This window comes from Gracilinanus agilis, chromosome 6, assembly GCF_016433145.1.
Source record: "Gracilinanus agilis isolate LMUSP501 chromosome 6, AgileGrace, whole genome shotgun sequence".
Taxonomy (NCBI): Eukaryota; Metazoa; Chordata; class Mammalia; order Didelphimorphia; family Didelphidae; genus Gracilinanus; species Gracilinanus agilis.
The window spans coordinates 30,987,735-31,010,582 of NC_058135.1; the positions used below are offsets into that span (position 1 = coordinate 30,987,735).

General features: G+C 35.6%; 1 protein-coding gene across 1 annotated transcript in view; it reads left to right on the top strand.

The window, feature by feature from the left end:
• The window catches only part of ANKRD17 (ankyrin repeat domain 17), a 159,470-nt gene extending 137,084 nt beyond the window's left edge, over window positions 1-22,386 (top strand). Inside the window, exons 29-38 of the mRNA XM_044681597.1 lie at window positions 2,859-3,030; window positions 4,719-5,172; window positions 5,603-5,758; window positions 7,895-8,044; window positions 14,116-15,767; window positions 17,677-17,874; window positions 19,129-19,377; window positions 20,127-20,305; window positions 20,700-20,864; window positions 21,899-22,386. Coding sequence (XP_044537532.1) covers window positions 2,859-3,030; window positions 4,719-5,172; window positions 5,603-5,758; window positions 7,895-8,044; window positions 14,116-15,767; window positions 17,677-17,874; window positions 19,129-19,377; window positions 20,127-20,305; window positions 20,700-20,864; window positions 21,899-21,958 — 3,435 coding nt within the window. The 3' untranslated portion in view covers window positions 21,959-22,386. The remainder of the gene's footprint in view (window positions 1-2,858; window positions 3,031-4,718; window positions 5,173-5,602; window positions 5,759-7,894; window positions 8,045-14,115; window positions 15,768-17,676; window positions 17,875-19,128; window positions 19,378-20,126; window positions 20,306-20,699; window positions 20,865-21,898) is intronic.
• The last annotated feature ends 462 nt before the right edge of the window (window positions 22,387-22,848 follow it).

A 22,848-nucleotide genomic window follows, 5' to 3' on the forward strand; every position in this document is an offset into this window, starting at 1 on the left:
AACTTTGCAAATGACTCTTTCTTAATGTTTCTTCTTCCTCAGAAAGACTTTGGGAAAGGACAAATATTTTCAACCAAGAATATTATACCTTCAGATTGCTTTCTGATTGTTTACAGAAAACATTAGTTGGCTCACAATATATTTGAACCCATGTTCTAGGAAGTTTTATCTTTTGAAAAAAGTTAAAACTTCATAAATAGTCATCTTGTGTTTCTGGTGACAGGATATGCATGGAAATCAATGGTGGATCAATAAAGGAGAATAAGATTAGAAGTTTTTTATATGAGGATAAGTACTGAGTCTTTGTTTAGAAAGACAAATAGAGATTTTGTGAAGTCTTGAGAAGAAGAGAAACATGGTGAATGCATTGTTGTGGGGAAAAGACTGTGGGTGAAGTATGCAAGATGAATTGAAGGAAAGAATGAGTTGTGGATAATAATTGTTGGAATAAAGGATTGCAAGTCAAAATTTGCAAAAGAAGAAATAACAATTGTTTCGGCTTGGAAGAAGATGAGGATTCAAAGATAAGACCAAGCTTTTGACTCTAATTGAGTTTAGAATAATTTCTTTTAAAAACTGGGAGAGAATGGAACAATGGTATATCATCTGGATAGTGAAGATCATGACTTTTGTTTTGGCTCATTTGATTGATTGATGGAATTCTTTTGCAGATTTGGGGTTACAAGAGATGTCCTTTGAGGTTCCCTCCAACTTTGATGTTCTGTGATTCTCTAAATATCGTGCTGATAGTTGAAAGTTGTGAACTAGAGATTGTATGAGAAATTGTAGTTATTGAGATGAAATTATTTAATGGTAGAAATAAATCAATTAAAGTAGCTGTAAGGAATCTCAGGTATAATTCTAGTCTCTCAGTTTGAGCTGAGGGTCAAAGAAGGGCACTAGTTTGAATGCAGAAGCTATTGAAAGTCAGTATATAGTTAATTGTTAAATTAGTGACTTAAGGTCAGTACTATGAGTAAGACTACTGGGGTCTGGAATGGTGTCAGAAGGCTTCATAGAAAATAGGAAAATTTGAATGGACTAAGTGTCCTGGGTAATCCTTTGAAATATATAAAATAAGTTAATTCCCCTAACTGCTTTTTAAATTTTAAGATATTTAGAACTGGACTGTCTAAATGAAATGGATGAATATTTACGAAACTATCAGTTGCCCAAATTAACAAAAGAGAAACTCGAACACTTAGAAAAAGAAATCACCTTAGAAAAAGAAATCGAACAAGCCATCAGTGATCTTCCTGGGGGAAAAAAATCTCCTAGCCCAGATGGATTCATAAGCATATTCTTCAAAACCTTTAGAGAATAATTAAACCTAATATTATATAAACTATTGAAACCGAAATTAGGAAGAATAAAAATAGAAAGAAGATCATAGACCAATTTCCCTAGTGAATATTGATTAAAAAAATTTTTTTAATAAAATGCTAGCAAGGAGATTGCAGCAATATATTACAAGAATCATACACTATGACTGGATGGAATTGATACCAGAAGTAGAGCTGGTTCAATATTAGGAAAACCGGGTATGTGGATAAAGGAGGAATTTAATACCTAATAAGAGATAGAGAATAATATGACATGTAAAATGGATGATCTTGATTGTGTTAAGAAAGTTTGCATAAATAAAACCAATGAACTCAATATTAGAAAGAAAGCAAAAATCTGGGCGAAATTTTTATAGCAAGTATCTCTGACAAAGCCCTCATTTCTCAAAAATACAGAAAATGGAGTTAAATTTGTAAGAATACAGGTCATTCTCCAATTTGATAAATAGGCAAAGAACATAAACAGGTAAGTTTTCAGAAGAACTAACCAAAGGAAGGAAAAATACCCACCAGCGGGCAACGAAATACATTTAACTTAGGGAAACAAGAGGTTGAAGCAATACAGGGATCAAAAGGGTGCAGAGGGGTTACATTTAGGAATAGATTAGTTCCAAGCAAAATTAATTTTAAGGATGAACAAAAATGCTTTTAGTAGCTCTTTTTGTGGTGGCAAAGAATTGGAAACTGATAAGGAATCCACCAAATGGGGAATGACTGAACAAGTTAAAATTTACAAATATGATGGAATACTGTAAGAAATGATGAGTGGTATGCTTTCAAAGAAATCTAGAAAGACTTGTTTGAGCTGATGCAGAGTGAGGTGAGCAGAACCAGTATTATAATTCATTTAATAACTGTAATAATTGTAAAGATAAACAACTCCAAGAGACCCTGATTTTAGAAGACTGACAACATAACATGTTACCTGTACTCAAATAAAGAGCTGATGGATTCAGAGTACAGGTTGAGATATTTTGGTTTGAGTATTACCAATGTGGTACTCATTTTGCTTGAAAGTTTAGAATAGGGGTTTTATTCTTTCTTTCTCATTTTGGAGCAGTAGAAAGAATTAGAGAAGACATTCTTTTGACTGGGGGAAGAAAAGTAAAATTGAATTTAAAAAAGGTTTTAGAACTGATACTATGAATAATGATATACCAATTGTTCTTGGTATTCTGAAATAGTTTAGATTGCTGTGATATTTGGAGACTATAGAGAAGTAAAACATTTGATTGCTGAAACAATAACTGACTGTTTCCTGAGTGTCTTTCAAGTTCTGATACATTCTCGTGACATTTTGGATGATTTCATTGTGGACCTATCTAAAAGATAGGGAATTGAGCTATATAAAGTTCTGAATAAGACAGTAATGTTTTGGAGCTTTAAAAAAGATAAATCACTTGTTTTAGAACTTTTATACATAGAGTTGAGAAGATATAATTTTTCTTTTGAAATGAGATTTCTTTTTGTTAGAATTCAAATGTTATAATCTCTTTTTAATATTTTTCTCAATAGCTAAGGGAAGAAAGTAGGAGGTTGGCTTTGGCTGCCAAAAGAGAAAAGAGAAAGGAGAAGAGGAGAAAGAAAAAAGAAGAACAAAGAAGAAAACTAGAAGAAATAGAAGCAAAAAATAAAGAAAATTTTGAACTACAAGCTGCTCAAGAGAAAGAAAAACTTAAAGTTGAAGGTATTGAAATACACATATGAAAGCCTCCTTTCTTCATTTTCTTATCTATATAATATGTTCTTATCAAAAATCATATTTCATTTGTTATCTGTCATTTGAATGGAAGACACTTTTAGGCATTTTAAAGCACTTTAAAGCACATTAGATATTTAAAGCACTTAAAGTATATTTTACTTAATGAAATTTACTTTTCATGATATACTTGCCCTTTAAATTGGAAAGGTGCAAACTTGTAATCTTTTGAGGACTTATGTCCTTTAGTACTACTAATCTGTAAGCTTCATAATTCTTGTTTGGTTTAATTTCCTTTAAATAATTATCTTTGACAGAGTTATACAGTGATTAAATAGTGACAAAATTAACAGTAATTTAAGCCCAGTAACACTTCTCATTTCCTTCTAGTGAAAAAGAGGATGCCTTCTAACATAATGGAATGCAGCATTTACATTTAGAATTTGTTTATCCCAGAGGAAGAAGGATCAGGAAGTTACTTTTGTCTTGTCTCCTCGTGACACTAGTGGGACTTAATTTGCTTTCTTCCTTCTCATTTCCCCATTTCTTCCCTTCCTTTACTCTTTTCCCTTTGCTTGCATTTATTCTGCTCTTGGAAATTATTGTAAGACAGCTAGAAAAAATTTAATCCTATTTGGGGAGTTGGGAGGAAGATTAAAATATGTGCTTATTACCATTTCCTTTCTGACCCCAGAACAAGTACCAGAGAGTGTTTTCTATTTAACTTTTGTTTACCATATCATAGAGAAAAGGTTAGGGAAGACTATTAGAACAATTATGTAATGCAATAGAAATAGAACTCTGAAGCCAAAATGATAGGACTGGTGATGGAGAACCTGGATTTTCCTTATTACCACTTGGGTCATCTTAGGCAAATCAGCTTCAACTTTCTGGGCTTCAGTTTTCTCCTCTATAAAATAAGGCCCTTTCTAACTCTTGACTTCTGATCCTATGATGGAGTTTGAAATCAGGGATATCTCTGGAAACAATCATTAAAAGATTAAATTTGTTTCTTTTTTGTTTATTTATAAATGCAAATGCCATTGTGTTGTTATTATTGTGATTATTTTGTAATTTGAGTGTTATTCAAATGAAATTCCTTAGCAGTCTCTTGTAGGAACAGTAGCACATCATTACTTGTTGTTTAAGTTGTATGATAATCTCATCCAGCCATGCTTCTTAAGCTTTGACTTATCTTATAATTTTCTTATTTGAAGGGTTCTGTAAAACACTGGAGCAAACCATATTTTTTCTTTACATTTGGAATAGATTTGGTGACAGACAAGAAATCTGATAATTGGGTCAGTCAGAGTAGGTAGGGACTTGAGCTATTTTCCACTCCTTCATTGTATAGATGAGAAAACAGACCATGTGCCTAGGAAGTGCTGAGGCTTGGACCTGGTTCTTCCTGAATCCTCTAGTGGCCCTCCCTCCTCTACACCTCACTCTGAGTCTTGGTCACTATCACTTCTGTGGTAAGAAGTAAAAAGCTTATGGAGTGTTTTGAGTATTAGCAGAGTGACTACTACTTTTCTCAAACACTTAGACTTATCTAAGATAAACACTTATCTTAGTGCACTTTTATATCTATATCTATCTATCTATCTATATATTTTTTTGTTTGTTTGTTTGTTTGAAATATTTCCCTCATGATTTTACTGATATTTCCCCCTCAGATGAGCCGGAAGTTCCAATGGAACCTCCCAGTGCCACAACCACAACTACCATAGGTATATCTGCAACCTGGACGACTTTGGCCGGTTCCCATGGTAAAAGAAACAATACCATGACCACAACCAGTTCAAAAAGGAAAAACAGAAAAAATAAAATCACTCCAGAAAATGTTCAGATAATATTTGATGATCAGTTGCCTATCTCATATAACCAACCTGAAAAGGTGAATGGGGAATCAAAAAGTAGCAGTACTAGTGAAAGTGGAGATAGTGACAACATGAGGATTTCCAGCTGCAGTGATGAAAGCAGCAACAGCAACAGCAGCCGCAAGAGCGACAGTCATTCCTCAAATGCTCCACCGGTGACAACTGCTCCAAGCAACAAGAAGCAGCCTTCAGTGCTTGTCACCTTTCCAAAGGATGACAGGAAAGCCGTTTCTGCCAAGACTTCTGTCAAGTCAGTTCAATTTAAATTTCTACTTTAACCTTACTAATAACTTAAGTCTGATTGAGTTACCTCATGATGCTGAACTTGTGAAATATATGTTTTTTTCTTTGCTAAATGACATAGAATTATTAAGTAATAGCAGCTTGCATTTACAATTTATAGTATTTCAGTTTACAATATACAAAAATTTGGTCACAAAAGAAACTGCAAAGTACCTAACAGAGCAAAAACTTGACTTCTAAGTCCCCTTTCCCCCTTCATTTGTGTTGTATACTTGATTATTTTTTCACCGCTTAAATAAAACCTCATTGATAAAACATGCAGGGTGGCAGACAAAATTACTTCACCAACTTCACCATTATTTGCTTAATGTTTTGTTTAGCTTTTTCAGCTATGTTTAATATATGTTTAATAGGTTTTTCCCTTCCCCCTCCTCAAGATTATCTGAAACTGTCAGTGAGGTATCTGGAAATTCATTGTCTACCTGCACAAAATCTGCTCCCTCTCCACTTTCTTCACCAAATGGAAAGTTGACAGTAGCTAGTCCGAAACGTGGTCAAAAGAGGGAAGAAGGATGGAAGGAAGTCGTAAGAAGGTCAGTAAAATGTTCTTCTGTTCAAATTCTTTTTAATTTAATTTTTGGCTCTGAATTCTCTTCCCTTCCTCGGGAGGTGGGGGTGGGGGGGACCCATTACAAACATGTATAGTCAAACAAAACAAATTCCCATGTTACCCAAATCTAGAAAATTCTTCTATGCTTCAGCCTGTCCCTTTTTTCTATGAGGAGGACTAGATAGCATGTTTCATCACAAGCCCTCTGAAATTGGTCATTGCATTGTCCAGAGATTTGAAATTTTTCTTAGAATTTGACTTTCCAATATTGTTATCCTAGAAGTTGTTCTCTTGAGTCTTCTCTCCTCTGCATCTTTTTATAAAGTCTCGGTAAAATTTTCTTTCTTGATATACCGTTTTTATTTTGTATATTTTAGAGTATGCAGGTTTTGGTGCCATCCACAACCTCCATTTTTCTCAAGAACTTTTAGGAATAATTTTTCTCTCTCCAAATTTGAAATCATTTCAGTTTTTAAATTAAGTATATGAAGGGGCAGCTGGGTAGCTCAGTGGATTGAGAGTCAGGCCTAGAGACGGGAGGTCCTAGGTGCAAATCTGACCTCAGACACTTCCCAGCTGTGTGACCCTGGGCAAGTCACTTGACCCCCATTGCCTATCCTTATCACTCTTCTGCCTTGGAGCCAATACACAGTATTGACTCCAAGATGGAAGGTAAGGGTTTCAAAATTTTTTTTTTGAAAATTAAAAAACATAAATTAAGTATATGCCAGAGTGGGATAGAGAACATAAAATGTTAGTGATCCAAAAAGAGTTGGGATGATTGTTTTTAACCCTTTGATTTCATAATACCTCTTTGTATATTCCCATTTGCTTTTGCTTCTGTATAACTTTATCAATGAGATCTCATCACATTTCCAAAACGTTACCTTTTCTCCATTCATGTGTTGGAGGATGAGATTAAAGGTGAAATGGTGTAAAGTTAGCCATGAAAGGAATAACATTGTTTTATTTAGCTGTAGCATAGAAATGTTTAGTTATGTTTTTTTCATTTTACTATTCATAAACAACTATTAACATAATTTATCATTATCAACAACTCAAAAAAAACCTATACTCATCCACACCCCAGATTTTTTTTGGAGGACTAAGATCCTAAAACTTGGTTTTCTTTTTAACTAATTAGTAATGGTTAAGTCCATAATTTAAATTCTACTTTCTGATGCCATCAATATGGAATATCAAAGGATTTACTAAATGTGATTAAAACTAAAGCAAATTTTTCACTCGAGTCCTTTTTACTGTAATTATGTGCCTTGTGTTGAGGAATAATCCCTGAAAAGAAAACAAGACCTGTGTCTGGAAATAATAATAGAACAATAGAATAGAAGAAGAGTTCCTTAGTTAGGCACTTAGAGATCATTCAGCCTTTATTAAGAATTGTTTACTAAGCAATTAGTAGTTTAATTAAAATTACAGTAACCACATTGAATCTCTGAGAAAACATAAAAATGTTCAAGACTTTGTTATTATTAGGTTTATGTAAATATTTCAAATTAATAATTGTATATTAGAACAGACCCCTGCCCTCCACATACTATCCTTTAACTTGATGAATCTGTTTCTTACCACTTAATTCAAGGTTTTCGTTAACTCATATTTCTCTCTAGCCCCCACCTAATGGAAACAAACGAAGTTCTACTGTACTCTAGGGAGTCTACTCTTAGTACCAACTTTAATACTAAAACTCTTTGAATTTCTAGGTTTAAGACAATTTCTTATGTCTTTAGGTTATGTGAGGTTATGGTGCATACTGTTACACTTTATAGGTTAGAGGACAAAGGGAGATGAATTTTAACCCAAAATAATTGTTACAGGAAGGGGAAGTAAATGTGGCAATAAAAAAAGATGTTCAGGGAATAGAAATATTTATTCTTCTAAATCTGGCCATCTCCCTTCTTCTCCCACCTCAGGTTACCTTTTCTCCATTCATGTGTTGGAGGATGAGATTAAAGGTGAAATGGTGTAAAGTTAGCCATGAAAGGAATAACATTGTTTTATTTAGCTGTAGCATAGAAATGTTTAGTTATGTTTTTTTTCATTTTACTATTCATAAACAACTATTAACATAATTTACTTTTTCCCCTTTTTTTGAAAATAGATCAAAGAAAGTTTCTGTTCCATCAACAGTTATTTCCAGAGTAATTGGAAGGGGCGGCTGTAATATCAATGCTATTCGGGAGTTCACTGGAGCACATATAGATATCGATAAGCAAAAAGACAAGACAGGGGACCGGATAATAACGATAAGGCAAAATAAACTCTTCTTTTGTGCTTTTACCTTTCCTCTTTTGTGATACTATAATATGATGTCAGGATTGTTTGCATTTCTAGTTGAACTTGAAATTTATTAGCAAATATTTCTTATTTCTTTTCTGATTCATTTTCTCTCAACATTTGGAAAAATTATTTTTAAGACAAGTTTTTTTAAGAAAGTATTTTATCATTTTATTTTTCTGATAAAGGCTTAAGAAATGCTTCATGTAAACTTTTGAAAGTATATCATTGAAATGAAAATTATAGAAGAAAATGATCATATTTAATTAAATTCCAGATTGCCAGATCAAAAAGTATTTCAGAAAACTATAGAAGGTGTCACTCACACATTCCTTCAAAATTAGAGAGTATTGTATTATGTTAATTTTTACTTCCCCAATTTTTGTAATGAGAGTATCGTATAGAAAGGGTATTCTTAATCTAGAGAACATAAATTGCTAATTTTATTTTACTAACTTCTTTAATATAATTGGCTTCCTTTTAAAATAGGATTCTGTTTATTTTATCTTATATGTTTAATAATATGATTCCGAGAAAGGGGTTCATGGGCTTCACCAGATAGTTGCAAGAGGGTCTATGACACAAAATAGTTTAGAACTCAAGGTATAGAACAGTTATGGGCAAACTTTTTAAAGAGGGGGCCAAAGGAAAGGAAATGCTCATCTGTGAGTTTGTTTCTAAAGCAACTCTTTTGAAGTTTCATTTTATTGTATCCTACTCATTGTATTCATCAGATTAGCAATAATGTTGCGCAGAGGGATAGAACATTTCAGGGGGTGGCATCTGGCCTGCTGGCCATAGTTTACCCATCACTGGTATAGAGTGTTCTGAGCTTTATCATTTGCAGGTAATTTGTTTAATGTGAAAAAAAATAATTAACCCTGCCTGAGTGTCCTTTAGCAAATGGAAATTATTCCAGGAAATGACTGAATGACAGGAAAGCATTACTAAAACTTTTAGATGTTTCCACATTCTTTTGAGAAATCATGTTTCCTTTTGAAAGAAAATGCTTACTCTGAGATAACTCTTAATGTTTTAAATTCATTCCCATTCACTTAGACATTTACTGAGCACCAACCATTGCCATGTAGTAGCATTGTGTTCAGGTAATATAGAGAATACAGAGGGCTTTGAGTCCTCATAGGGAAATAAGGCAGGTAAGCGTAGAGGATCAGCATTGTTATATCTACTGAGTGATATAGAGAAGAAAGGTGGTGTTCAGAGGAAATCACTGTTAACTTTAGAATGATTTTAGTGGAATTTCATCTAGTCGGAAAAGATAGATTTGTACAAAGAATAAATAAGGCTTTACATGTAGCTGCCTGGGGAGAATCAATTAAATGGGGGCAGGGGGCAGTAATCAAATCAGTAGAGGCAGGAAAGAACAATTCTTAAGAGGTTTTAGGAGAACCTTAATATCTCTGAAGTAAAATAATGAAATTGCATGGCTGGAAAGGGATCATAAAGTCTCTTTCTGCCCAGTGCTTAATTTCTAAGATGAGGACACTGAGTCTCAGGGGATCTGTGACTTCTCCAACACCACATGTGTCAAATAGGGCTACATGATTTAATGAAGAAATTGCCAGAGATGTGTGGAACCTTTGAAAAGTCACAGTCTCTCTTCCTTATCTGTAAAATTAGGAAAGTCCTTTAGCTCTACTATTCTATTTTGCTTTGAATGTGGATAGTCTGTATACTCACTGTCTTCCCTTTGTACTCTGTACCTATGTCCATTTCTCCCCTCCCATTCCCATCAAAGTAACGACAAAAACTATCTTACAGTATAATTTTCTTTCTTCTTCACTTATCCAAATCTTATACATCCTTCAAAACATAAAAGGAACCATACCTCTTCCAAGTTACTTTTGTTTGTATTTACTAGTCCTCAGTGATCTCTTCTAAATTTAGATAGCTCTATATACCAAATTACTCATTTGACCACCTGCCTCACAGGAAGGAGATATGTGGTCTTAATAGCTGGGCATTATTACCTTTCTCCATTTCTATAAATTTTTTCTTTGAAAAAATGGTAGAGTTCATAACTTGGATGCAGAGAAAAAGACACCTTTATTTTCACTAACCTCTATTGAAGATTTCCTTCAGTTATTTAAAATATTATTATGAGAAGAGATTCAACTCCAATAAACTGCTAAAAGAGTCCATGACTAAAAATTAAGAATTTTTACTAGGCCGGTCTCCTGGAAACATAAACATCAGTGTCAGTAAAATTGATGATTGTTGTGTTATTAAAATTATTGTGCTTTATGTATATAAAATGTTGAGGATTGTCCAAGTTTTTCATATTTGGTAAAACAGAAAAAGATGAACTCCCCCAAACTTAAAGATACTCTCTGAAAACAACACGGAAGTATCTGAAACTAAGTTCATACAGAAATACTCTTGTGGGGCAGCTGAGTAGCTCAGTGGAGTTAGAGTCAGGCCTAGAGACAGGAGGTCCTAGGTTCAAACCCGGCCTCAGCCACTTCCCAGCTGTGTGACCCTCGGCAAGTCACTTGACCCCCATTGCCCACCCTTACCAATCTTCCACCTATGAGACAATACACCGAAGTACAAGGGTTTAAAAAAAAATACTCTTTATCTACATTCTTTCTAATTTATTATAAAAAAGAAGGGAAGACAACAGGCTTTAACTTTAACAAGGTTACATTACCTATTGTATTTACCCTGAATTTTGTCTCTTTAATTTTACTTTGCTTTATATAATTACAGTCAGTATGAATACTTATTTTCTGGATCTGCTTTCTTCACTTTGCATTACCTAATATAAGTCTTCTCATTTTTTTCTTAACATTTTTTGATCCTTTAAGGAGCAGTAATATTTCATAATATTCATATGCTTAAAATTTAAGCTACTCAGCCATTACACACCCAGTTTGTTTATAGATTTTTACTCTTGAAATTGTGTTGCTCTGAATGTTTTTGTGTAAATTAATCTTCCTGCTATTTTAAAGATTATGAGCATATCTTTTACCATTTTGGCAAGTATAAAGTCATAACCTCAGAGTTGTTTTAATTTGAATTTCACTTATTGACAGTGATTGTCATTAAGGACCCTTGTGTTCCTATCACCTGCTTTCATTGGTACTTAATGTTTTTATGGAGTTATTCTCAGTCATGCAGTTTAGAGCAGACTCCTTGGCCAGCTCCTTTATCTCACTAGGAAGAGTCATCATTCATTTTATCCTCTTGATTTGAGAATTTTTACTGTAATACCACAAAACTTCTGAATTTGATACATTTGTCAATATAAAATAACTATTTTGTATCAGACACTATTCCCACTATTTGAGAATGCATAATGAGGCAAAATCATGATTACTGCCCGCATGGAAATTGCATTTTCATGGGAGAGAGAACATGTGCCACATGCAGAATAATTGGAAGGTTACCATATATATATATATAGTCTTTTACTGTCTACCATTTAGGGCAGAAAAATTGCATTTTGTGCAGTCTTGAAGGACACCAGAGATTTCCAAGAGGCAGAAGACCACTTTGTAATCTGTAGGAAGGGTGGATTTGTGAGGGAAGGGATTTGAGGCAGATAGTTGAAATAGAATGCAATTTTACTAGTCCAAGCAAGAGATGGTAAGAGCTTGGAATGTAGTAGTGAGTAGAAAGAAGGGATACATCAGAGATCCTATTAAAGTGAAAAGGAGAGAGTTTAGCAACTGGTTAGATACATGGGGACAGTGAGTATGAAGTATCAAGGATATCATTGAGTTGGCAAAATAAGTAATTGCAAGGATGATAGTTTTCACAATAGTAATAAGAGAATTTGAGAAAAAAAGATGGATTTGGGGAGCTCAATAATTCATTCTGTTTTGACAAGGTTGAAGCTGAAACGCCTGCAGAATATCTATTTTGAAATTTCCTAGAGATAGTTGGTAATGAGGGGGAAAACAAGGGAAATGTGTGTGTATGTATATGCATGTGTGCATATATCCAAATATTTTCCAGATCATCTGGGTGAAGATAATTCAACCCATGGGGAAAGATGTTAGGGAGCAAAAAGAGAACAAGACTAATGGATCAGTAAAGGAGCATAAGAATGAGCCTTTAGATAAAGACAGAGCCATGTTGGGAAAACCTAGAAGATGGTTTCCAAATCAAGAAGTTGCTCAGCAGTGTTACTCGCTGCAAATTGGGCAAGAATTACTAGAATTGGGGAGTAGATAGGTGGCCCCAGTGGTTAGAGAGAGAGGCCCAGAGAGACCCTGGAGGTTCTGGTTCAAATGTGGCCTCAGAAGTTTCTAGCTGGGTAACTCTGGGCAAGTTCCTTAACCCCCATTGCCTAACTCTTACTGTTATTCTGCCTTGGAACCAATAAAAAATACTGATCCTAAGATTGAAGGCAAAGGTGTTGTTGTTGTTGTTGTTGTTGTTGTTGTTGTTGTTGTTGTTGTTGTTGTTGTTGTTGTTGTTGTTGTTGTTTTGAAATTAGGATTTAGGGAAGAAAGGACCACTAGATTTGGCCATCATTGGTGGCTTTAGAGAGAGAAGTTTCTGTTTAGATTGTAGACACCTTAGAATAGATTGAAAATAGACTGAGGAATAGAAGGGAGGAGAGAGAGGATAGAAGTGAGCAGAATGGTAGGGTCACAGAGGGGTTTCTTGAAGAATAGGAAGAGTTTGACAGCAGGGAAAGAGAATTTTGAAGATTAGAGAAAATCGAGGTAACAACAGAGATAAGTCTGCTGACAAGAGTGGAAGGGTTAGAATCCAGGGTGTGTGAACAGGGGTTTGCTGTAGAACATCTGGTTTTTCATGTGAAATAGGCATGAAGGAAGAGCTCATGGAAAGTCCTTGAGGGGTAGATAAGAAGAACATTTTCTTTACTAGATACCTTCAGAAGTGTTACCATTGTTCCTTCTTGCCATTCTTCCTTATCCTTTATAGAGAGGTAAAACTGAAGAATTTCTTCCAAGCTACCTTGTAGCGGCTATAAATGTACGTAGTAAATGGAAACTTTTCAAATTCGAAACTAGGCATATATTACCAAGGTTAAGGAAGAATTGATTTATTTTTTTAATGCAATACAAGAGCTATTTCTTTCAACCAAAGGATTGAACTTATGTTTGAGCACAGTGATTGGCTGAGTTACAGAAAAACTCAAGTTGGTAAAGTCTTTTGTGTAGGGACACATTGCCCCTCTCATGGATTTATTTTCCTGCCTCACTGTGAACTTAACCAGATTTGACCAACAGTGTCATCTGAGCCTTTTTCTGTTTCCTATTCGTTTTCTTTCCCCTTCTTAAAGATAATAGTGCTCGCAGTTAATATACTACTACTTCAACCAATTCTTCTTAGATGGACACAAATCTTCCCCATTCTCTTTTTAAAGAACTTCTGTCCATTTACCCATGTTATGAGTAGTGTATGGATTAGAGTGTAGAAAATGTTTTGGACTGAAATTAGATGTAATGAACGAAGATCCTACTGCTAACCTACAGGGTGCCCAGAAGGTTCCTGCAAAATCTTGATGGAACTTTTCCTTACCCTATCATCTATTTTTAATTTTTTTCAAGGGGGAAAATTTGCATTCAATTTCATTGTGGTTTTTATTGTTGTTAATGAAATCTTGTTACCTGCTTGTTTTAAATTATTTTTTTTCCTTTCCTCCTATTCCAGCAGCATTAATAGTCTTTGTGGTCCTTTGTCCTCTGTAGTCCTGTAGTCCTCTTTGTAGGCTTTGTAATCCTCTTTGGGAACCTATCCAGTACTTGTAAAATTCTTTCTGTGGGAATATGCATTCCATGACCACGCCAGTCTTAAAAATGAACTTTTGCATTATATTTTATTGATAATTGATAATTCTGTACTGTAGTAATTCCAGACACTACACCCACTACAATTTCATTTCTTTTTTTGTAGAACATTTCAATAACAGAATTGTCTTTTTGGTCTGGTTACTTTTGGATAGATGGATAAAAAACAATGTTAGACCACTTGCTTTCTGTCTGTAGAGATGAAGGGAATCAGAAACATGGGACCTAATTTTTTCTGTCACCTTCCTCTTATTAGGGGTGGCACAGAATCCACAAGGCAAGCAACACAGTTGATCAATGCTCTAATCAAGGATCCAGACAAAGAAATTGATGAGCTTATTCCAAAGAATCGTTTGAAAAGCTCCTCCGTGAATTCCAAAACTGGGTCTTCGGCCCCTGCCACAACTGCTGCTAATAGCTCCTTGATGGGGATTAAAATGACCACAGTGGCCCTGTCCTCTGCCTCACAGACCACACCTGCCCTGGCCGTGCCCGCACTCTCCTCTGCCTCCACTCACAAAACCATTAAAAACCCTGTCAGCAATGTGAGGCCGGGCTTCCCCGTCTCGCTGCCCATCGCCTACCCCCCACCCCAGTTTGCACACGCCCTGCTTGCAGCTCAGACTTTCCAGCAAATCCGCCCACCCAGGCTGCCCATGACCCACTTTGGAGGGACTTTCCCGCCAGCGCAGTCCACTTGGGGTCCCTTTCCCGTCAGGCCTCTGAGCCCAGCCCGTGCTCCTAACTCACCCAAGCCTCACGCGGTGCCTCGCCACAGCAGTCAGCAACACAGCAGCGGTTCTCAGGTGAACCCCACGGGTTCTTTCACGTCTGCCGCTGCAGTGACCACCAGTGCATCTACTTCGACAGGGCCCGGCACGTCCACAAATGGCAGCCCGAGCTCACCTTCAGTCAGAAGGCAGCTCTTTGTCACTGTTGTGAAGACCTCCAATGCCACCACGACCACAGTCACAACCACAGCCAGCAACAGCAGCACCGCACCCACCAATGCCACCTATCCTCTACCTACTGCCAAAGAACACTACCCCTTGTCATCCCCGTCCTCCCCATCACCCCCGGCCCAGCCGGGAGGAGTTTCTAGAAGTAGCCCTTCCGATTGTGTAGCATCCTCTCCAAACAAAGGGATGCCTTCCTGTGACCAGGAAGCCGCCAGTCCACCAGTAGTAGAAGCGACGAGCAGTCGACAACCAAATGGCACCAGTTCTGTGGTTGGTTCTGCAGGGCATTCTGCTGCACAGCCACCTCCTGGGGCTGCTGCTCCAGAACCACGACCACCTCTGCCACCACCACCACCACCGTCTCAGGTTCCTCCACCCGAAGTGAGAATGACTGCACCCCCATTAGTAACGACAAGTTCTGCCCCAGTGGTACTGCCACCTACTGCCCCAGGCACCTACCCCATTCCTCAGGCACAGATGGGGTCTTCACAGCCTGCTCCTAAGATGGAACTGCCTGCTATCAGGCCTCCACCTCATGCCACAGCTGCGACTCATAAAAATCCAGTACCATTGCAGAATTCATCTGTTGCAGTCCTCAGTGTCAATCATATTAAGAGACCTCACAGTGTCCCCTCTTCTGTCCAGCTACCTTCGACCTTAAGTACACAAAGTGCTTCTCAGAATTCAACACATCCAGCAAATAAATCCATGGCCCCCAATTTTAGTGCAACCTTACCATTTGGGCCCTTTAGCACATTGTTTGAAAACAGTCCCACTTCTGCCCATGCCTTCTGGGGAGGCTCTGTGGTTTCATCTCAATCAACACCAGAATCCATGCTATCAGGAAAATCTTCCTATTTGCCAAATTCAGATCCCTTACATCAGTCTGACACTTCCAAAGCACCAGGCTTCCGACCACCATTGCAAAGGCCTGCTCCAAGTCCCTCAGGTGAGTTGGTCATGGCATTCCTCTGACATAGTAGTAGCTTCCATTGCCTTGTGGTAAGGTAATACTCTTTTATCGCTTAAGAAAGCTTTTATTTCATAGTTGCTTATAATTTTATGGATTGAGATTTTGTATTCAGGTCATTGGAATTTTAGTGAGTTATATATTGCTGAATTTTTAATCCCTTTAAGTGTCTTTGTGGTTCGTATATTTTGTGGTTGTGGTTTAGAATGCTTTTGTATTTCTAAATGCTCCAGTCACATTTTCACCTAATATGCATCCATTTTCTTTGCCAGGCTTTTACCCACCCTTTCTCAAAATAAAAGAGGAAATTATTAGAGATGTTTAATAAAAGAATGGCCTGCATTTATTATGATTATATATTATAATGATTCTGCATTTATTTTTGTTCAAAAGAATTAACAAAGATCTTCCCATTATAGTTTGCTCCTCACAAAACGTAATTTACTCTTAATTGATAGATTTTTGTTTTTAAAAATTGTGTTACAATATTTGGTAATGTGGAGGACCTGTTTAGTTTTAGATGTTGCTCTTTAGCATGTATGTTTCAAGCAACAAAAGCTGATCTATACCATTACTTAAATTATTTTCAGCCCCAATACATGCATGCATTTTGGACTAAAATTTTATTTACTCTTTTTTTTTAATCTTCCTTTAAGCACAATGGTAGGATTTTTTTGCTGGGGGGGAGTATTTTTCTTAAAAATTTGAGCAAAAATGCATTGAATTAGGTTTTTACTTAAGAATGAAATGAAATAAAAAAATACCTTTTTTTTAAATCTTCAGATTTACCAACTTAGAACTCAGTACTGTGTATTGGTTCCAAAGCAAAAGAGTAGTAAGGGCTAGACAATAGGGGTTAAGTGACTTGCCCAGTGTCACATAGCTAGGAAGTATCTGAGGCCAGATTTAAACACTAGGACCATATTCCATTCTTCACCTAGCTGTCCCTCTTTTAAATGTGAAACAATGTAGCAGGTAAATCTTAATTTCTAATATTATGTTATTAGTCAGTTGTGTGACATTGTTAATTAGATTTTTAAAAAGTCATCCTTTTGCCAATGCAACAGCATTTTTAAAAAAAAATCAGTTTTATGATAACTAATTTTCTGGGACTTTGAAGACAATTCAGCTTTAATAAAAGGTGACAATCAAGATGGTTGTGTGGTTTGGAGGAAGAACAAGCCTTGAAAGAGAATTTAGTTTCTATATTATGGTAGGGGAGAGTTGAGAAATGCTACGTATAGTAGTGCATGCAAAGGATTAATGATAGACTGTGGTAACTGGTAAGTTATTACATTTTTATCATAAATGAAAGCACAAACAGTAAGGCAAGAGCTAAGGAAAGCCTGTTAAAATTCAAGATAATTAAAAATTCAGGTCTTTTAATTTTTATTACTTTAAAAGCATCTCTACTGACTTCACCTTCAAGATGTTCATTTTGCCTTTTAATATTTTTTCCAATTCATTTTCCTCCCCTTAAACTTTTGCTTTATTTTACTTAAATATCTAACTTACTCCTTCAATGTTGTTTATCTGTTTTTCTCTGTAAGTAACTTGGCTATTTATTTTTAGGAAACTAATGTTAATTTTTTTTTCTTACTCCTTTTTGGTGGGATAGGGAGGAATTAGGGGAGATTGTGACCTTAAAAATATTTTAAAACACTTTACAAATTGTATCCGTGAAATACATTCTTTCCTTGAAAATAAGTAACTGTCTCTTATTCTCTAAAGGGAAAGAGGGACAAAAACAGTTGTAGAAAATAACTAAGGAATTGTTAAATGATCTGGAGCCTCTACTTGTTCTGTAGTCTTTATAGTCTTAAGATTATCTGATCACAACTGCACTTTTTCCAAGAATGATCTGGTATTTTGTAATTATCTTCTTTAGGTATTGTCAATATAGACTCCCCTTATGCGTCTGTAACACCTTCCTCTACACATTTGGGTAACTTTGCCTCAAACCTTTCTGGAGGGCAAATGTATGCACCTGGGGCACCCCTTGGAGGACCACCTACAGCTGCTAACTTTAACAGACAACATTTTTCCCCACTTAGTTTGTTGACTCCATGTTCATCAGCATCAAATGGTGAGTTGTTTATACATTACAATGAGGTAGATGAGAAGTTGGAAATAATAGAATTTCATAAGATAAGAAATTGTGAATATATTTCCTTTGAATGTCCCTTAAGTCATTACTTTTTTATTATAATGGTTCCATAGTTTCATTAACATGAAGATATCTTGATTTTAAAAATATCATTTCCCCATGATGCCAGCAGAATTATAATACAAACTATTAAAAGTACTGTGGAATTAGAAAAAATTCCAAAAATGTTCCCTATTTACTAAAATGCTGAAAACAATTTTAGTTATTTATTGCCCAGAATACCACAGTTTCAGTTGAGATTTTTGTTCTGTTTTTAAATGTAGGTGTTTTGTTTGTATGTTTAATTTATTTTAGTTACAGCTACAATTTGGGGTACATTTCTATGAACATATATTTGGTTGATTAGTTAGGCAGTCATGACTTTTCATATTTAAGAACTAATATTATTCCTTTTATAATCTAAATATCCTAAAAAAATGAACCTACCTTTAGATATATACTCTGGTATTCATGTGGTATGTATAGTCATTTTGTGACACATAAATTAATTGTTCAGGAAATTGAGCTCATTACATTTCCATATAGTAAGTAAATCATGAGAGATAGTGGATGTATTAAAAGAGCTGAACTCAGAACTTTAAAGTCCTGGGCCCAGGTAGTTACACTTCTGACATATAGACTGGCTGTGTAATTCTGGAGTGCTCACTTCATTCGCTTTTTGGTGAAGATACCCTGCCCTCATTGATTGAAAGAATTCCCTGTACCAGTGAAATCATAGGAAGGACAAGTCCTGTAGGCAAGTAAACCTTAGGTGGTTGGTGTTTAGTTTCCTCTTAGTACTAAAGTATTTTTTGAGGTTCTTCATTACCATCTATACCATATTTGAGTGTATCATTCTTTATTTCATACATGTAGAATGACATGGAAATTTATTTTAGATAATGAAGTTATAAAAAGTTCACATATTTAATTGTATCACATAATAAATCATGCAAAAAAATTGCACTTTGTAATCTCAAGAAAGACTAGCTTATTTTGTCTTTGCCTCTTTTAACTATGAAATCTCTCCTTACCTCTCTTGGCCCCTGATAACTCAGCTATAGGAATAAAAATCGGAAAATTATAAATATAAGCAATTGAAGATTTCCCTTTTAACATTATTTGTATTGTTTATAATTTGTGACTTTTAGATTATTACTATTTTCACATCTTTTTTTAACAACTTTTCTGCAGATTCTCCTGCTCAGTCTGTATCCTCTGGAGTAAGAGCACCATCTCCTGCCCCATCAGCAGTATCTTTGGGGACAGAGAAGGCCAGCAGTGTCTGTCAGGACAGAAAAGTTCCTGTTCCAATTGGGACAGAACGCTCTGCCCGTATTAGACAGACTGGAACTTCCACTCCATCTGTTATTGGGAGTAACTTGGCCACACCAGTAGGCCATAGTGGCATCTGGTCCTTTGAAGGGATAGGCGGCAATCAAGGTATGGTGTTTTGTCTGTCCTAGCTTTTTAAAATGAAATTTCTCTGTGTGATTATATCTATATAATTATATAACCTATATAATTACCTTCCATAGTCTTATTATATTTTTTTAAATCACATACATTTTTTTCTTATTTGACACTAGAATTGTTCAAAGCATTATACTTTATGTATTTTAAGTAGCCCAGTCTAAAGAAGTGTTAATTTCATCAGATCCTAAAAGGCATATGAAGAGTTTCATCATGTATTAACTTACTCTATGAGGCCTCTTAGTTTTTAGACAAGTTTTCTCTTTTTCTTCCCTCTACTATACATCATCTTGTATTTATTTAATATATAACTACTGGGTCCATGATTGCCTAGAACATACATATATAATAAACCTTGAGTCCTGCTCTTATAAGTAGGTCAAAATTTAGAAAAAAATGCATAGAACTTTTTCATTACTTCAATAAGCCCCAATTGTCATGATGTTAAGGAGGTGACATTGAAGTTATACTTGCTGGAGCGTCATCTCTGAAGTATTTTACAAAACTGGAAAGCTTTTGGCCGTGGTCTTGGCTATGGACTGAGTCTGCTTCCCAGTGGAGCTTATCCAGATTGAGATGTTCATCACCACAAGGAAGTGATAACAAAATGTCATGATATGTTTTGTTTGTTTTAATCTGACATTTTCATTGAAACTCTTTTTAGATTGTTATAAGTATATTTACTTTTTAAATCTTTGGTTTGTTTTTTTTTTCCTCAGACAAAGTAGACTGGTGTCATAGTGGAATGGGAAACCATATGATTCATAGGCCAATGTCTGATCCAGGAGTGTTTTCGCAGCATCAAGCAATGGAGCGAGATAGTACAGGAATTGTAACTCCTTCTGGTACATTCCATCAGCATGTTCCTGCAGGATACATGGATTTTCCTAAAGTTGGGGTAATTTTCATTTAAGAGGGAGTAGCCACTTAATTTGTAAATGTTAAGTTTAACATTTTAACACTTCTAGCAGTATGATTCTATGACATTGTGTAATTTATTGTCCATATCAATTGTGTAAAAAATTGACTTTTTTTGAGCAGTGTGACATTGTTAATATTATGAAGTCATATATAAGCTTGAAGTTTGTGATGATCACATACTGTCACATATGTTGCTGAGGTGATAAAAGTATGTGACTTTGAAATTCATATTACCCATTTTACTTACCAAATTGAACAAGAACCTATTGATACTACAATTTGAAAATGATTCTTGATTATTTGTTTATGGACTGAATATGAGTCTAAATGTGCTTTTCTTTTCTTTCTTTTTTTTTTTTTTTCCTTCCAAGGGTATGCCCTTTTCTGTCTATGGGAATGCAATGATCCCTCCAGTAGCACCAATCCCAGATAGTGCTGGAGGGCCCATATTTAATGGTCCTCATGCTGCTGACCCCTCTTGGAACTCACTGATAAAGATGGTTTCAAACTCTACAGAAAATAATGGCCCTCAAACGGTATGACTGATCAGATAAAATAATATTCTTGACTACATCTTCATGTGTGCAACTAGGACTTGACAGGAAGATAGGGTAGGGGGAAATGTTAGTATATTAAAAACTATTGAAAAAAAACCATATATGTTAGGTCATAATATTCACAAGAGAAATTGTATGCTCTTTGTGTTAAAAAACAAAACAGAATGTAACCATGTTAAAAATGAATATTAATAAATGTTTAAATTTAAAAAAAACAGATATGTAGGTCCCAGTTTTATTTTTGCCATTATCATCATTGTAAAAGGGGTTCAAGTGAGCATAATTATGAAAGGTAGAGATGAGAGTGAAGCCTCTAGCAATTGAAAGGAATTTGGAAAGGTTTCATGGAGAAGGTGGCACATAAAGTTCTTTTTGAAGCAAGAGGAAATTTTCAGCATGGATATGAAGAGAATTCCAGGCCTGAATGATTGCCAGTGTACAGGTCTAGAAGCTAGAGGATTGTGGATAAGGAACAGATGAGATGACCAATTTGGCAGGATGATGTAGTATAATAGTGGGAGTGATATTGAAGGATCCCAAGAATAGATTAGTGCCAGGTTGTAAAGGGCCAAAGAGAGCAGTTTATTTTCTTAGGACAATAAGGAACCACTGGAAATTATAGGGTAGAGAAATGACATAGTTGTATTTGCACAGTAAAATGGAAGACAGTCTGCACTGTATAGTCTTAAGGCAAGAAATCAATTAGGCCATATGAAGAAGGACTGAACTTAAGTGGAAGGAGAGTGAGTAGCTAGAAGAATGCCAAGATCATGAAGCTTTGAGACCTAGCAGTATGGCATTGCCTTTGCAGAAATAGGGAAATTTTGAAAACAGAAAGGTTTGAGAGTGGAGTATGTGGCATTCACAAATTCATCTCCCAAATTACTGTATGGTGAAGGGAAGGGAGTGTGGGTTGTTGTTTCCTTTGTTGTTTTGTAAGATTTAGAATATTTAACATTTTCCAAAAACCTGTGATAAATATCTAATTAATGCTACATTCATTAATTCCTCAGGTGTGGACTGGAACTTGGGCACCTCATCTGAATAGCGTACATATGAACCAGCTTGGCTGATTGGGATCAACTTGTTAGCCTGCAGATTCCTTTTCATTCAGAGGAAATCACAAGTGGCCGAAACAATTTTTATGTTCCCAAATCATTCTACTGATGTGCTTGACTGAAGTGTGTAGGCTTTTTGCAGAAGATCTTACTAACTGACCTTTTTTCTGTGAACATTTGTGACTCCCATTTCCTCCAACCTACATTTCACCTTAGTTAGCATTCTTTCTTTTCTTTTTTTCTTTCCTTCTCTCCCTTCCACCCTAGTCCTATCCCCACCCTGCCCTGCCCTTGGACATAACTTTCTGTTGAAGCTGTTCTTTGGCTGGTTGGTTTTAGTACTGTAAACTGCTTCTGAGCAAACACGGAAATTTAGCAAAATTATGTAAACTTGATCCTGAAGTTTTAGAATGGCAAATAAATGTACAATTGTTTACATAACAGAAATGGCTAAGCAGAAAGTAAATTTCAATATGTCAGTATAGAGGCTCTACTTTATGTAGACTTAAATTAATGTGAGATATGTACCTTCATATTCAGAAATCTGGATGTTTCCTTCATACATTAAACTATTAATAAGCATAACATTTCTACTTGTGTAATTTAAGTACAGTATAAAGAATGGGAGAATGGGCATTATCAGTTCGTGTTTCCCCACTTAAGCTTTCAAAAAAGTGAACTTGTTTTATTTTTGGGAATGGAAAAGGTTTGTAGCAAGGCATGGACTAGAGAATAATTCACTACTTTAACCTTGCAGATTTTTTCATGTTTCTTAATCTTTCGGCACTTTCAGAACCCATAGGCACAATCTCCTCCATGCTCCTAGGCCCCTCCAGTCTGACCTATTAAATGCCTTAGTGTCATTTTAGTCAGTCATTCCTGCAATAGCTGCTATCACAGAGTGG